Source organism: Trichoderma gamsii (assembly GCF_001481775.2).
Source record: "Trichoderma gamsii strain T6085 chromosome Unknown Scaffold_11.2, whole genome shotgun sequence".
Taxonomy (NCBI): domain Eukaryota; kingdom Fungi; phylum Ascomycota; class Sordariomycetes; order Hypocreales; family Hypocreaceae; genus Trichoderma; species Trichoderma gamsii.
Genome location: NW_020171348.1, coordinates 166,383 through 179,294, shown reverse-complemented (window position 1 = coordinate 179,294; position 12,912 = coordinate 166,383). Strand labels below are relative to the sequence as shown.

The window sequence follows — 12,912 nt, the reverse complement described above, 5'->3', positions numbered from 1 at the left end:
TACCTACGTAGCTGTAAGATGCACTGATGCATTGCCAAGTAGCATTGTACTTGTGTATTTGCCGATGGGACTTGGTGTAAATGATTAGTAGGCATTTCAGGCGCTACGCAGCCACATAAACACTTGATGCTATTTGTGTCTGTTCCAGTCTAAGCCTCGTCTCGTTTAACAAGGAAATACTGGTGTATGTTGTGTGTAAGTCGATGAACTGTTGCCTCAATGTTGGATCAGGTACCTGTATCTTATTTGGCCCAAGTCAGCAAACCAAGATGGGGCCGAATGCCGAGCACCCCAAGCCGATCACCGAAAGCCGAGAGCCGCCCTTCTCGAAGACCACTCTCTCCCATCACAGGCCTTCGGCTCTCCGTCTTCACATATTCATTTCCGCCGGTAAGACGCTTCAGCAAGGAAAGGCGGTTTCTATCGGATCCATTTATCGCTATCATGATAAGTCGCACGGGTGAAAGCCTGGCTATTCCCTCTGAAATTCCCCGGAGGCGCAACGGCCGCCCCCAGGCCTGCGAGCCGTGCCGCCGGCGCAAAGTCGCCTGTGACCACAGACTTCCTATTTGCTCGAGGTGCATCCGAAAGAGTGCCCCCCAAAGCTGTCGTTACCTCATCAAGGGCCAGCTCGTAACGCCGGCTCTGTCTTCAGTCGGTGCTACAAGACGCCAATCGGCGGATAGCCGGCAGCATGGACAGCCGGCAGAGCCCAGCCCACCAACATTAAGCCCGACAACTCTTAAAGATCTTGCCTCTCCTTCAGATAGAATTAGTGGCTACTTGGGGGCCACGAGCTTCCCGGAATTCTACCGCGAGACTCAAAAGCATCTCGATTGTGTAGCAGGCCTTGAGCCAACCCGTGACGGCTTAGCCGGCAGCAATAACAGCGGCACAGCATCGACTAACACGGCAGTCCCAGATGCAGCTGCTTTTGAGGCTGCCTTTGCAGTGCTACGGCTAATACCAGAACAGGGGGGAGCCAAGTTCTTATACGCAAGGAATGTGAACCCTGCAGACTCATGGTGCCGCCTCGCCGTCGACAAACTCCACGACTCACTATGGAAGACACTGGGACATTTCTTAGAAGGAGAGAGGAGCAACGAGGCATTGTCACAGATGGCGTTGTTGCTCTTTCAAAATAGCTCCAAACCACTTCGAGAAGATTTCACAGACCCTGAAGAATGGTATGAGGCCTTCTCTGGGGTTAATTTTCGATGGGAAAGTATTGGTATCTTATTCGGATATTGGACTTTTGGAGCCACTTCGCTATTAGAAAACGGCAACGTCGAACAGTGCAAATCACTTGGAGATCACAACCGTAGAAAGCTGATGCAGATGTACAAAAGTGGCACAAACAAGTGCCTCGACCTTTGCCGATTGGGTACCAGTAACAACACAATGATGGTGTTTCTCACACACATGAGCAGCCTCACAGCCTCGCTCATCACCGGTGACACAGGTAAGCTTCATCGCATTCAACGCTACAGTAATGCTCAGTTATGATGGATTCTCCTAATTGTCCAACTCAGGTGCGGAATTCTGGCGTCTGCATGCAGAAGCCGTCGCCATGGCCACCTTTCTGGGTCTCCACACACCTCAGTCGTCCGGCTCACTGCCAGAAGAATCGGTAGCCGTTCAGGCGAAGCGAAAGGTCTTTGCTGCCGTCTTCAATACCGATATGATGTTGTCGACTTTAACTGGCCGGCCGCCGCTGCTTAGCAGCAGGCTTTGTTCCACACCACCACCTCTGGAGATTGATAATGCTTTATTATTCGATCCCAAGATCACCGACTATCGACTGGACAAGGATGGATGGAATCTTGATGGAAATTTTTGCCCTATGACGTTTACACGAGCTCAAACCATGAACTCAAAGATACGGAGCGAAATCTTGGAGATGGTGCTCCAAGCACCCAATCTCGCGAGTAACTATGATATTGAGTACGTGTGAACTCTTGAGCCCTCTTCACTTAACTTGCACTAACTTAGATATGAAAAGCGAACTACGCAAACGAGAAATGGATACGATAGCACGATTCCCAATAGGACTGCGGCTCAGAAACGAAGACTTTAGTGATCCTGAAATTAACGGCATCACCCTCTACAGCAGATTAATAGTACGATTGGAACATCTAAGCAGCCTGTTCTTCATTGAGAAGCTGTCGTACAAGGGAGATGGCCTTTACAGCGCACAAACACTCGAGATAAGCCTAGAAATGATTTCGCTTACCGTTACGTTTTGGACGCAGCAGAACCGCCTGGACGGTCTGCAAGGAGACTACGAGTGGCTCGTCATGGTATATGCGGGACCTGCAGGGGGGATTCTGTGCATGGAACTTTTGAGGACTTGCTCAGGTACGGCAGAGTCACCGACAACGGCCAAGATTACAAAATCCATGATCATAAAGCAATTGACTTTGCTGGTTGGCTTTCTTGAGTGGATTGGGCCGTCAACGCCGGGTGCTCATCTGTGCAGCAGTATCAGGACGGTCGTCGAGCGAGTAATCGAGCAGGCATTGAATCCCACGCCAAATCCCGCGCCTCAGCAAGAATTTGAAATGGCATGGGATACAAACTTGCCGGAAGACATGAACGATTTTAATTTTGGACTGCTGGACACGTTTGACTGGCTAAGGCTTCCGCCGACTGCGATGTAAGAGCGACTTCGATGCTGCCTTTTACACTTTTGTTTGAACTTAGTGCAATGTATACATATGGACATGTCCGACACGATTAGACGCAATTTATAGATTAAAATAAAATAATGTGAGACTTTAATAAAGATATTTCCTTGTAATATCTTTCGTCGACAAATTGCTCGCTATAAGTCGCTTTATCAATTCGTCCGTGAATACTTTGCTTAAAAGGGCTGCATAATTGTTTCCTCCAGTTTCATTACGCTCAACACTCCTTCACCACGGCTCGGTTCCATCAATGTTGCTAAACGTCCCCGTCGGGCCATCTTTATCGAGAGTCGCCAACTCGACAGCCCTCACAGCGCCCTCCTCCACGTCCATAGCATTAGCCATGTGGTGGTTAAATGCGGTTTTACGAAACCCAGGACAGCAGCAGTTGATCTTCCAGCCCTCATCCTGAAACAATGTCGAATAGCACGCCCCAATCATGTTGGCAGCGGCTTTGCTAGATTTGTACGGGATGGATGTATTGCTCTTATGATACTTCCACGAGGGATTGAGCGTGTTCCCCAGCGAACCCATCTCTGAAGTGATGAAGACAATTCGCGGCACCGAGCCCTGGTCAGCGGCCTTCTTCAAAAGCGGGATAGCTGCGTCTGTCATCTCCATGACACCAAACACATTGACATCAAATAGCGCCGCCATCTTGGCCCTGAGGCTCGGTAGGTCCTCCACTGCATGTCTTCCAATGCCAGCATTGTTGATTAGCACGTCGAGTTTCCCATGTTGGCGGTCGATTTGCGCCACACAGGCTGCGATTGAGTCGTTTGAAGAGACGTCTACTTCGATGGGGGAAACTGAGCCGGCGAGCTTCTCGAGTCTTGATATGGCTTCTTCTCCCTTTGATAGAGCGCGACAGCCGAGGAGCACATGGTAGGTTGGCTGCTCTGCGACAAGCTTCTTAACGATTTCGAAGCCGATGCCCTGGTTGCCGCCCGTGATGAGCACAATTTGTTTGTTTGCGGAGTTGTCAGCCATTGCGAGTAACTCTTGTTTGTTGACTCTTGTTTGCCAAATGAATTTAAGAATAAGAAGTATTCGTCTTTTACAATTTTTTTATGTTGAACAGTTCAATATGAGGGAAAGAGAATGTGACGGGTTCAAATATGGCAGCCAAGCGAGCAACATTTTCCCCATTCCAGCGGTTAAAACTCCATAGTCCCCACAATGATCTCTAACCCCAAGCTTGCTCGCTCATAGGACTTGACAATATGCTATTTGTCGAAGATTGAATCGCCAAATGATTTTCTCGTTTGTGTTGGGAAAAACCCACTCAAAGACATACGGCGGCCTCTCTATACGAACTGAAACCAACATAGCTCACAAACAACCTACATCTGCTGTATGTAGTATGCCCCAGTCACTCTGGAAGCTCAACACAGGAGATGTCCTGAGAACGTACAGTATATGTGCAGGAGTATTAAAGAGGCAGCATTAAAAGTGATTCGAATTTCCCCATGTTTCATTCATCGTTGCATAACCATATCTACAAATCGGCATCTTAATAGCCGCTCTGTCCCAAGTACGCAGCCATGACACCACCATGACTCTGCCAACCTCCCGAGTTTGCAGTATCCGTTACTTCAGCCACGTCCTTCCCTCCCGTGGACTCGAGCACCATTGTTCTAACATTATGAGTGCTCACACCGTAACTGAACAGCTTCTTGTTATCGGTGTAAATGACAGCGTTCTGCTGGCACTCTGCAGAGCAGCCATCGCGGTTGATGCCGTTGAAAAAGACCCAGTAGCCGCCGCCGTAGACATTGACGTTGCTAGAGTCGTGGATGTACTGGAAAATGGCCATGCGGCACTGGGCATCGTCGGCTGCGCACCAGCTAAAGTCTGGGTCGCTGTCCAACAGAGAGCCGGTCCAGGGAAGAGGCGTCAATAAGCCAGAGTTGTTGCCCTGCCAGTATGGCGTCTCGCTCTGCTGGAAGCCCAGGAAGACGTTTTGTGCCTTGTGGATGTTGATCTGGTACAGGGAGTTGTGCTCGCTGCCGATACCCAGCATCCAGGTTGATCGGATGGATTCCACCAAGAAACCACCGGCAGTGGAAGGGTTAGCACCGTTGTCATCGTCTAGATCGTGGTCAGCGCTCCAGCACCAGCTGTTCTCCCAGTATGAGGAAGACAGAGCCGTGAGATGAGCGCAAACTCGCGCAGCCTTGCAAGTCGCGGGATCGTCGCAGTTGGTCTGAACCTTGGAACCTCGAGCACCTCCAAGACGGAAGTGGGAGTTGAAGAAACCAACATCTCCAGCCTTGAGGCCGGCCATGTTGACCTCGACGAGCTTGCAGCCGGGGAGGATGTCGGCAACGGTGAAGAGCATGTCGACGAATTGCGCAACGCCGACCTGGCCGGGATATCCGACCTGGACCATCGGCACGGGGTTGTTGGCGTTTTTGAACTTGGATCCAGTGGCGCTGATCTCAGACCAGACCTCTCCGTGGATGCTGTAACTCCATCAGCAAATTAATATGGAGATAATGAAGTTTGATATCACTTACCGGCTTCCGGGGGGGATCACAAGGGTGTCGCTAACAAGGTAGGTTCCATGAGGGAAGTACAGGACACTCCTACCCGCAGCGCTATTGATGATTCTCTGGAGGTTCTTGGTGCTAATAAATGGATTAGCTTCACATGTCTTGATAATGGCTTTGTAGTAAAACTCACTCATCAGTAACACCATCACCTGCAACGGGCAAGCCGCGAACACTCTTCACATTGATGACCTGGTTCACGCTGTACTCCTGGAAAGTTGGCGGAGTGGCAACGTGGTAGGCTCCCGTGATGTCAACAAGCGCCGCAGAGCGAGATGCCGGGAAGAATTTGCCCTGCGCGCGCTGGCCTGAAGATCCGTAGACGTTGCCCCAGATCCATGACTGGCCGGGTTTAACAGAGCCCTTGAGGACATTCTTTCCTCCAGCGGTAACGGTCTAGCAGGCAATGTTAGTCTCTTCGTACAGAAATGAGATGATATCCTCTCAGGGCACATGATGACTTACAGAGCCGGTCTTGCTGTCAACTTGGACATTCTCAAGCACAATCGAGCCTTGAGCTGTGGGCGAGGCGGCAGCGTTCCACAGAATGCCAACATTTTTGGCAGTCGAGTCAATAAGAGCAAAGAATCCGGTGTTGTTGTTTGTAGTCTCGATGCCCACTTTGCAGGACTCAAAGTGCAGGCCCTGGCCGGTACCTTCAAACAGCTTGTCGAGCTTCAGACCAATGTCTTGGTCTATCAGATGGTCATGTTAGCAGGGCTATGCACCGGTTTGAGTATATAAAACGTACTCTTGAACGTGATCCCCTTGAAATGGTACTGTTGCTCATTCATGCGAATGCCAACAGATCCGCCCTGGAACACAACATCGTTGATTATCAGAGGAGAGCCTCCCTGAGGCATCGACAGTCCCGTGTGAGCGACGCCGCCGTTGGGCATGTTGAACAAGACGTTGGTCAGCTGCACGGCTTGGCTCACGGCCCAGTTGAGCAGCGTGATGTTGTGGGTAGGAGCCACTTTGGTAGAGTCCAAAACGACATTCTTCAAGGCAATGTAGAAGTTGATTGTTGGGTCTAGTCTGGGGTCCCAGCCAAGGTAGAGGAAGGGATCGGAAAAGTCTGACGAGGCTTGGAGTACCGGTCGGTTGGTGGGATCTCCGATGACGACGGTGTCAATGTACGACTGGAGGGGCTTGCTCAGACGGTATGTGCCGGCAGGAATATAAACAACAGCTGGAGCGCCCGTGGTGCCCCATACGCTGGCATTGCGAGTATCCGTGGCGTTGGCATAGTCAAAAGCAGCTTGGATAGCAGCCCAGTCGTCCGTCACGCCGTCGCCCTTGGCACCAAAGTGCGTCTTGACGTTGCGAAAGACGGTCCAGTTCTTGCCATTTTCAATAAAAGGGCTGATTCCATTGTGCTCGATGTTCTCGTACCAGTAGCCGGACGAGTGTCTGGCCTCGATGCCTTCAGATGGTAGAGAGGTGCCAGCTACAACGGCAGCCAGGCCGAGAAACAATGAGACGGCTCTCATCTTACAGAGATATCACAGGTGAGATCAGCCTCAAACCTGCTTCTTCGTCCCTTTGCCTCAGGTCAATCGCTGGAGTAACCAGGTCTCCCTTTCACGGCCGATCGGGGCCTCTCACGTCCTTATATAGTCATTGCTGCCGTTACTGGATATTGTATTATTCATCTTTACTCGCTCCATGCCATCCCAGGCTTCCCTGCCAGAATCGGCACACGGATAGACGGATACCCCAGACGGCCAAAGTCGTGTTAGACTCGTCCCCCAAAGTCCTATCCATGTCTGCAGAATCCAATCCCATCCATGTCTGCGGGTCGCCGTTCGCGGAGAAAGTAGCATTGGGGCTGTAGACGCAACAACATGTCACAGTCCACTGACCGATTCGGCATATTCGCCTCGACGCCAGATCCCTGCCCGCCAGCTCAGGTCCAAGGGGCGAAATCACATCCCATCTCTGCATCTTCTGCCTTTTGCCGGCCAGGCCAGGCACATCAACAACAAGTCTCGGCCCTTTTTCCTGCTGGCGTGCGGGGGAAGCTCAGGCTAGCAATGGACGTTGCAGGGGAAAGCTGCGAATTCCCTGATGCTTCCCCACGCACGCAGATACTTTTCGCCGTCATGGCAAGGGTTGCTACCCGGATGCCGTTGCTCGACGCAGCTCGCAGCTCTGGATTGGCTTGGAGCCCGGATTATTACCCGTAAAAAGGGACTCCGCCCTGCCAATTGTGAACAGAGATGATCAATTGGGTAATTGTAGTGGTATTGAGAACCCCACGAAGACAAAAACAGGTCCATGGCATGGTAGCATTGAGTTTTTAGTTGTCTTTTGTTTCTGTTAGCATCCCGCGTAAACATGAGTTGCAGCTCGCAAATGGCATTCGCTACGGCTATCCGAGTGCAACACCATTATAATCGAGGCTAAGGAACGGGGTTGATTGTGTGCCAGCTTAGAATTATACATGCAAGTATCGTAAAGCTGGTTGGTGGAATATAATGTAACCAGTTAGTTGTGTTTGGTTGTACATGTACCCTGTAACAGCGACTAATTAATCCATACCATAACATATACAGAAGCATAAACAGGTAATTCATTCTAGAATAATCAACTCCAAGCTGTCACGCAAGATCAAAACAAAAACCAAGGGTTACAAATCTGATGCGACCCAGGTGGATACTCTCCATCCCCATCGTCGCCAAAATCTCACTTGGCAAACCAGCTCGTCCATTTTCTCCGCGACTCCCCGGATCTCAGACTCGGCTCTCCGCAAGTCCATCAAAAGCCCTGCACTAGCTTAACTAGCTTCTGCGACAAAAGTTCTGCGTCGCCGGGGTACCTCGCCGTGATGTAATTGAAGTTTTCGTCCTCGACAACAAAGCTAGCAAAGACGTCGATATTCAGTAACTCGTGACACACAAAAACTGGACTCTTCTTTTCCGGAAAAACTCACGGTGAGGGCTTGATGCTAATCTTGAGCAGCTCAGGATCTGCCAGCTCTTTTCGCACCAAGACTTCGACGTCGTCGGTTCCCGCTCCATACGTCTTGTAGTAATCCCCTAGGAAGAGGCGAGTGCCCCAAAAGGCGAGCTGCTCAAACCGCGCCGGCAGAGTCGTGCTTGCGCAGTCGCGAATGACGCTGTTCCCATCGGGATGCTTGGACTCTGAGAGCACCATGACGCCGTGACAGACTGCGCCGACGGCCTTGTTGCTGGGCTTCTTGGTGCCGGGGAAGAAATCGGACACCAGCTTGTGGACTCTCTCCGAGTCAATCACTTGCCGGACCGCTTTATCGTGGCCGCCGGGGAAGAAGGCGAGGTTGAACGCGTCCAGGGAAAATTGCTCGTCGGACCATGAGAGGGGATTCCTCCATTCTTGCGAGTCGGCCATGGCGTGGTATCTTTTCACGTTGAAGGACGTTGCGCCCTATGATTCGCCCATTCATCCATGTTAGAGCATGCAAGATGCGCGAGATGGCAAAAAACGCACCAAAAAGCGCTGCGTGAGGCCTTCCAGCATCTTGGAGTCGCATTGAGGCGATTTGCCCGCTTCGGTTGCGAATTTGACGTCGAAGCCGGCATTCTTAAAGGCCGTATAAGGCACGCATGTTTCTAGTGCAAGCCAATCAAACTAATGTCCTGCTTTGAATGTTTGTTTACTCACCTGTCGGGTCATGACCATAATCGGCCATTAAGAAGATAACTTTTGCCATGATAAATGATCAATTGAGCTTAAAAAAAAACCGATGATGATGAAAACACAAAAAGAAATTGTGACAGTGATGACGAGGGTGAGCGGGACAGTGCACAGAATAGCATGTGCAACCTAGGCAGACAAACATACTGGGTTTAGTAGTGCTTAGTCTATGGCCTCAATCGTATCACAAACAAAAGGTTTCAGTAAAAGCATCAATTACGTTACAGCGATACTACCTAATCGTACAAAACTAATTCAAAACACCAAGCATTAATACATCGTCCATACAAACTCGTGAATATCCGAGCCTCCCTTTTGTCCATAATTTCCAACACATTCTGACCATCATTAAATTCCATTAATCATTAAAACAGCTGCGTTTCTCAGAATGTAGAGAGAAAAAGAACAGCGTTTAGCCACCCAGGCCCAAGCCGCCCAAAAGGCCACCTCCCTTCTTCTTCTCGCCCTGCTTCTTGCCAGTTATTTGGCCCGTGATGCTGCCCAGGCCAAGGCCATCGAGGACCCTGTTGAGGCCCAGCGTTCCGAGGAGGTTGTCGACGATTCCGCCGAGACCGAGGCCGCTCAGCTGTAAATGACAATGTTAGCATTAGACTCTCCAGGGCTGTAGTATTAATAGACACTTACAAGTTTGCCAACGAGGCCGAGCACACCATTGAGCAACAGCCCAACGGCAGCAATGATCTGGAACAAGGGCTCCGCCAAGAGACCCCAGAGAGGGTTGAGTTCCTTCTTGGCGTGGGGCATGCCCTCAATCTTGCTCTTTGCGTTGTCGATGGTTTCGGTAACAGTACCTGTGAGCTCGGAGAGCACCTCGGCCAGATGATGCTCCTCCGCCGTAGCCTCCTTCGTGCCGGCCTTGTGCTTTGCGTTCCGCTGGATACGTCCATCGGGATCAAGGCCACGAATAGTGCCGTTGGTCTCAGTGAGGATCTTGCCGCCCTCTTCAATCAGCGGCTTGACCTCCCGCACCAGCGCCTCCTCGTCAAGCTCCTCCTTGGGTGTCCTCTCAGCGGTGTTGACCTTGTCGGTGATCATCTTGCAGATGGGCCGCAGCTTATCGAGAGACTGCTCGATGCATCCAGCCAGCTTGCCGGCCAGCTTGCGATCGTTCTCAGCCTCCTCGCGCTTCTTGATGTCCTCCTCGGTCTCCTTGGGAATGTCCTCAAGCAGAGCGACGTGGCCGACAGTGTCTCCCTTGTAGTTGACCACATCGCCATCTTCGTCGACTTCCTTGCCAGCGCAGGCAGAAATATCACCACTAACAAGCTTGGCGATGAGGTTTCCTTCCTCGTCCAGGACGTTACCCTCGCGGTTGACCTTGCGGCCGGCGTAGGGAGCCTTCTTCCGCTCTTCGGGCTCGGGCTCTTCCCAGCGCTCGGCCTTGCCCAGGACGTTTCCGTTGCTGTCGACAACGTCTCCATCCTCGTCGACTTGGCGGCCAAACAGCTTCTTGGGGTCTCCCTCGGTGAGTCTTCCGACAACATCACCCGAAGGCGTGACAACGGTGCCGTCCTTTGCGACAGTGCAGCCAGAGAGCTCGGCAAAGGGACCCTCTTTCATGCCCTCACGTTCGCCCTCGCCAACAAGCTCGGCCTTGCCGATGATGTCTCCAGACTCGCTCAGGATGTTGCCGTTCTTGTCACACATACGGCCCACGAGAGACTTGACGTTGCCCTCAACGACTCGGCCGTAGATGGCGCCCGAGCCGTCGACGATGTTGCCAGCCTTGTTGACTCTCTTGCCAGCCAAGGAAGACAGATCGACCTCAGCCTCGGGCTCAGCCTCGGGCTCGTCCCAAGCCTCGGCCTTGCCAACAACATTGCCGCGTCGATCAAGAATGTCACCATCTTCATCGACCTTGGCGCCCTTGAGATGCTTTGGGTCACCGTCCACGACGACACCAACCTGCTTACCCTCAAACATGACACGGCCATCAGCCTCAACGACAGCGTCAGGGAAGTTCTCAAAGGGGGCGAATTCCTTTTCATCGCCGCGCTCCGAGTGGTTCAAAGGACGGCATTTGCCGACCTTCTTGCCAGAGTCGTTCCAGATGTTTCCCTCCTCGTCGGACTTCAGGCCGACGAGGTGCTTGATGTCGCCTTCAAGAACGACTCCGAGGACATCTCCGTTCTTGTTGACCAGTTTGCCGGCCTTGTTGACCTTGCATCCCTTGAGGTCAGAGAAATCAATTGGCTCCTCCTCGCCTTCTACCTTCTCTCCCTCTTCTGGCTTCTCTCCCTCTTCTGGCTTCTCTCCCTCTTCTGGCTTCTCTCCCTCTTCTGGCTTCTCTCCCTCTTCTAGCTTCTCTCCCTCTTCGGCAACGTCAGATTTCTTCTCTTCCAAGTCCTGGGTGTCTGGCTGGGGCATCTCACTGTCTTTGGCTTCCTCCAGATCCTTGGTCTCTGGCTCGCCCTCCTTGGCCTCGTCCGTCTTTTCTTCCACGTCCTTGGTATCAGCCTCAGGTGCCTCGGTCTTGTCGAGGTCCTTTCCAGCTTCTTCCGACTTGTCTTCCATGGCAATGGGCTCCTGCTCCTTCAGCTCCTCCTGCCCCTCTTCACCAGCTTCCTTGCCGCGTTCCTGGAGCTGCTTGTCCTCGTCGCCGGCCTGAATCGAATAGTCAGCTGAGCTTTGTTCGTCTTCGCTTGGTTTCTGCATCCTGCTACTGACCAGGTCGAGGCCCTGCGAGACGGGCTTTTGGAGGTTGCTGGCGGTGTTGTAGGCCGACTTGGTCTTTCCCATGAGGTTCCAGCCGCCGGACTTTTGGGGACTCTTTTGGCCAGACCCAGTGGTGTACTCGCCCTCGTCGCCTTCTTCATTCTCCTCATCTCCCTCCTCACCTTCGTCTTCTTCGTCGCCCAGTTCCTCGGTGTTGATGTCGGCCTTGGCAAGGACCTTTCCAGAGGAGTCAAGAATGTCTCCAGAAGCCATGACAGCGTTGCCCACAAGATCAGAGGATTCTCCAGACTCGGTAATGTGTCCGATAGGCTTGCCAGCTCTATCAAGGATGTCTCCCGTGTCGGTCACAACACCAGCAGCAGATCGAGGAATAGACCGCAGCATTTCAACTGTGAGGGGTAGTAGCTGTTAGATGTGCAATTACTCAGTTATTGTCAAAGAAGAGTACTCTACCTGGATCTCTCTGCTCTGTGGTAGGACTGTCTTTGGCTTGCCATCCCCCTTGGACTTTTACGGGCTTTGGGAACGGCATTTTGGACTCAGTAACTCATTAAAAATATAAAAAAAGTTTGGGTTCACAAAATTGAGTGAGTAGTTTTGGTAGCTGTAATTGAATTTGTTTTACGTTTTCAAAGTGTTTTGAATTGCAATTGAGTTGTCATTACTCTTTCCTACTATATATACACAAATGCTGACGGGAATTAAGGTTGCGCCTTTTCATCATCCAACTTTTCACATCTGCATACGCAACTTCTGTCAACTTGGCACATGCAAATCATCCTGCCTATCCAACAGCGTCACTCACCATGAATTAATTACTTGCACGCATCTCGATGAGCAAAACGCATCCAATACCCAACCATCTCAGATGCGGCATGACGCAGGCTCGGAGCTCAATTACGTCTTGCCAACATGGATAAGCCCCAATGAATAGATGAACGGCTCAACCACTAGAACATAAGATCCCATATATTCAAGGGGAACATCATATCACAATGATATCAGACAAGCCACAAAACTGTCTCTCGAGCTTCAGCATAGGCCCAAGAGCTCTCTGAAGCTTATGGTAGTGCGTGTCGCGAAACAGGGATGTCCCATGCGAGACCCGAGCCCGAGATCTTCTTCTGCACAAGGCAAGCCACACTCGCCACAGGCTAACTGAGGAGGTGTCGTATTCATTTATCATGTGGCGTTGAATATGTTGTCTATTGTTGTTTAAACAGGTTTCTGATAGGGGAGTATGGATAGAGGAAGTGTGGCGGTGGATTTCTGCACCCCTTGAATTAGTGCTGTAGTAG

The 12,912-nt window shown here is 51.4% G+C and overlaps 5 protein-coding genes across 5 annotated transcripts; 1 reads left to right on the top strand and 4 right to left on the bottom strand.

Annotated features, from left to right (window-relative positions):
* Positions 1 to 444: 444 nt before the first annotated feature.
* Positions 445 to 2,660, top strand: TGAM01_v203961 (hypothetical protein; the record flags this gene model as incomplete). The annotated part of the gene is made up of 3 exons (XM_018800509.2): positions 445 to 1,462; positions 1,533 to 1,944; positions 2,003 to 2,660. 3 exons carry the CDS (start codon positions 445 to 447, stop codon positions 2,658 to 2,660), a joined length of 2,088 nt encoding a protein of 695 aa, XP_018665974.2.
* Positions 2,661 to 2,915: 255 nt separating this feature from the next.
* TGAM01_v203962 (short chain dehydrogenase) lies at positions 2,916 to 3,677 on the bottom strand (the record flags this gene model as incomplete). The annotated part of the gene is made up of 1 exon (XM_018800508.1): positions 2,916 to 3,677. One exon carries the CDS (start codon positions 3,675 to 3,677, stop codon positions 2,916 to 2,918), a length of 762 nt encoding a protein of 253 aa, XP_018665973.1.
* Positions 3,678 to 4,200: 523 nt separating this feature from the next.
* Positions 4,201 to 6,732, bottom strand: TGAM01_v203960 (hypothetical protein; the record flags this gene model as incomplete). Its single annotated transcript, XM_018800507.2, has 5 exons — positions 4,201 to 5,152; positions 5,207 to 5,317; positions 5,373 to 5,635; positions 5,705 to 5,934; positions 5,991 to 6,732. 5 exons carry the CDS (start codon positions 6,730 to 6,732, stop codon positions 4,201 to 4,203), a joined length of 2,298 nt encoding a protein of 765 aa, XP_018665972.2.
* Positions 6,733 to 7,999: 1,267 nt separating this feature from the next.
* On the bottom strand, positions 8,000 to 8,933 carry TGAM01_v203959 (ThiJ/PfpI family protein; the record flags this gene model as incomplete). The annotated part of the gene is made up of 4 exons (XM_018800506.1): positions 8,000 to 8,102; positions 8,175 to 8,647; positions 8,711 to 8,832; positions 8,885 to 8,933. 4 exons carry the CDS (start codon positions 8,931 to 8,933, stop codon positions 8,000 to 8,002), a joined length of 747 nt encoding a protein of 248 aa, XP_018665971.1.
* Positions 8,934 to 9,329: 396 nt separating this feature from the next.
* On the bottom strand, positions 9,330 to 12,146 carry TGAM01_v203958 (hypothetical protein; the record flags this gene model as incomplete). The annotated part of the gene is made up of 3 exons (XM_018800505.2): positions 9,330 to 9,503; positions 9,563 to 12,003; positions 12,068 to 12,146. The coding sequence occupies 3 exons, from the start codon at positions 12,144 to 12,146 to the stop codon at positions 9,330 to 9,332; spliced, it is 2,694 nt and encodes an 897-aa protein (XP_018665970.2).
* Positions 12,147 to 12,912: the final 766 nt, after the last annotated feature.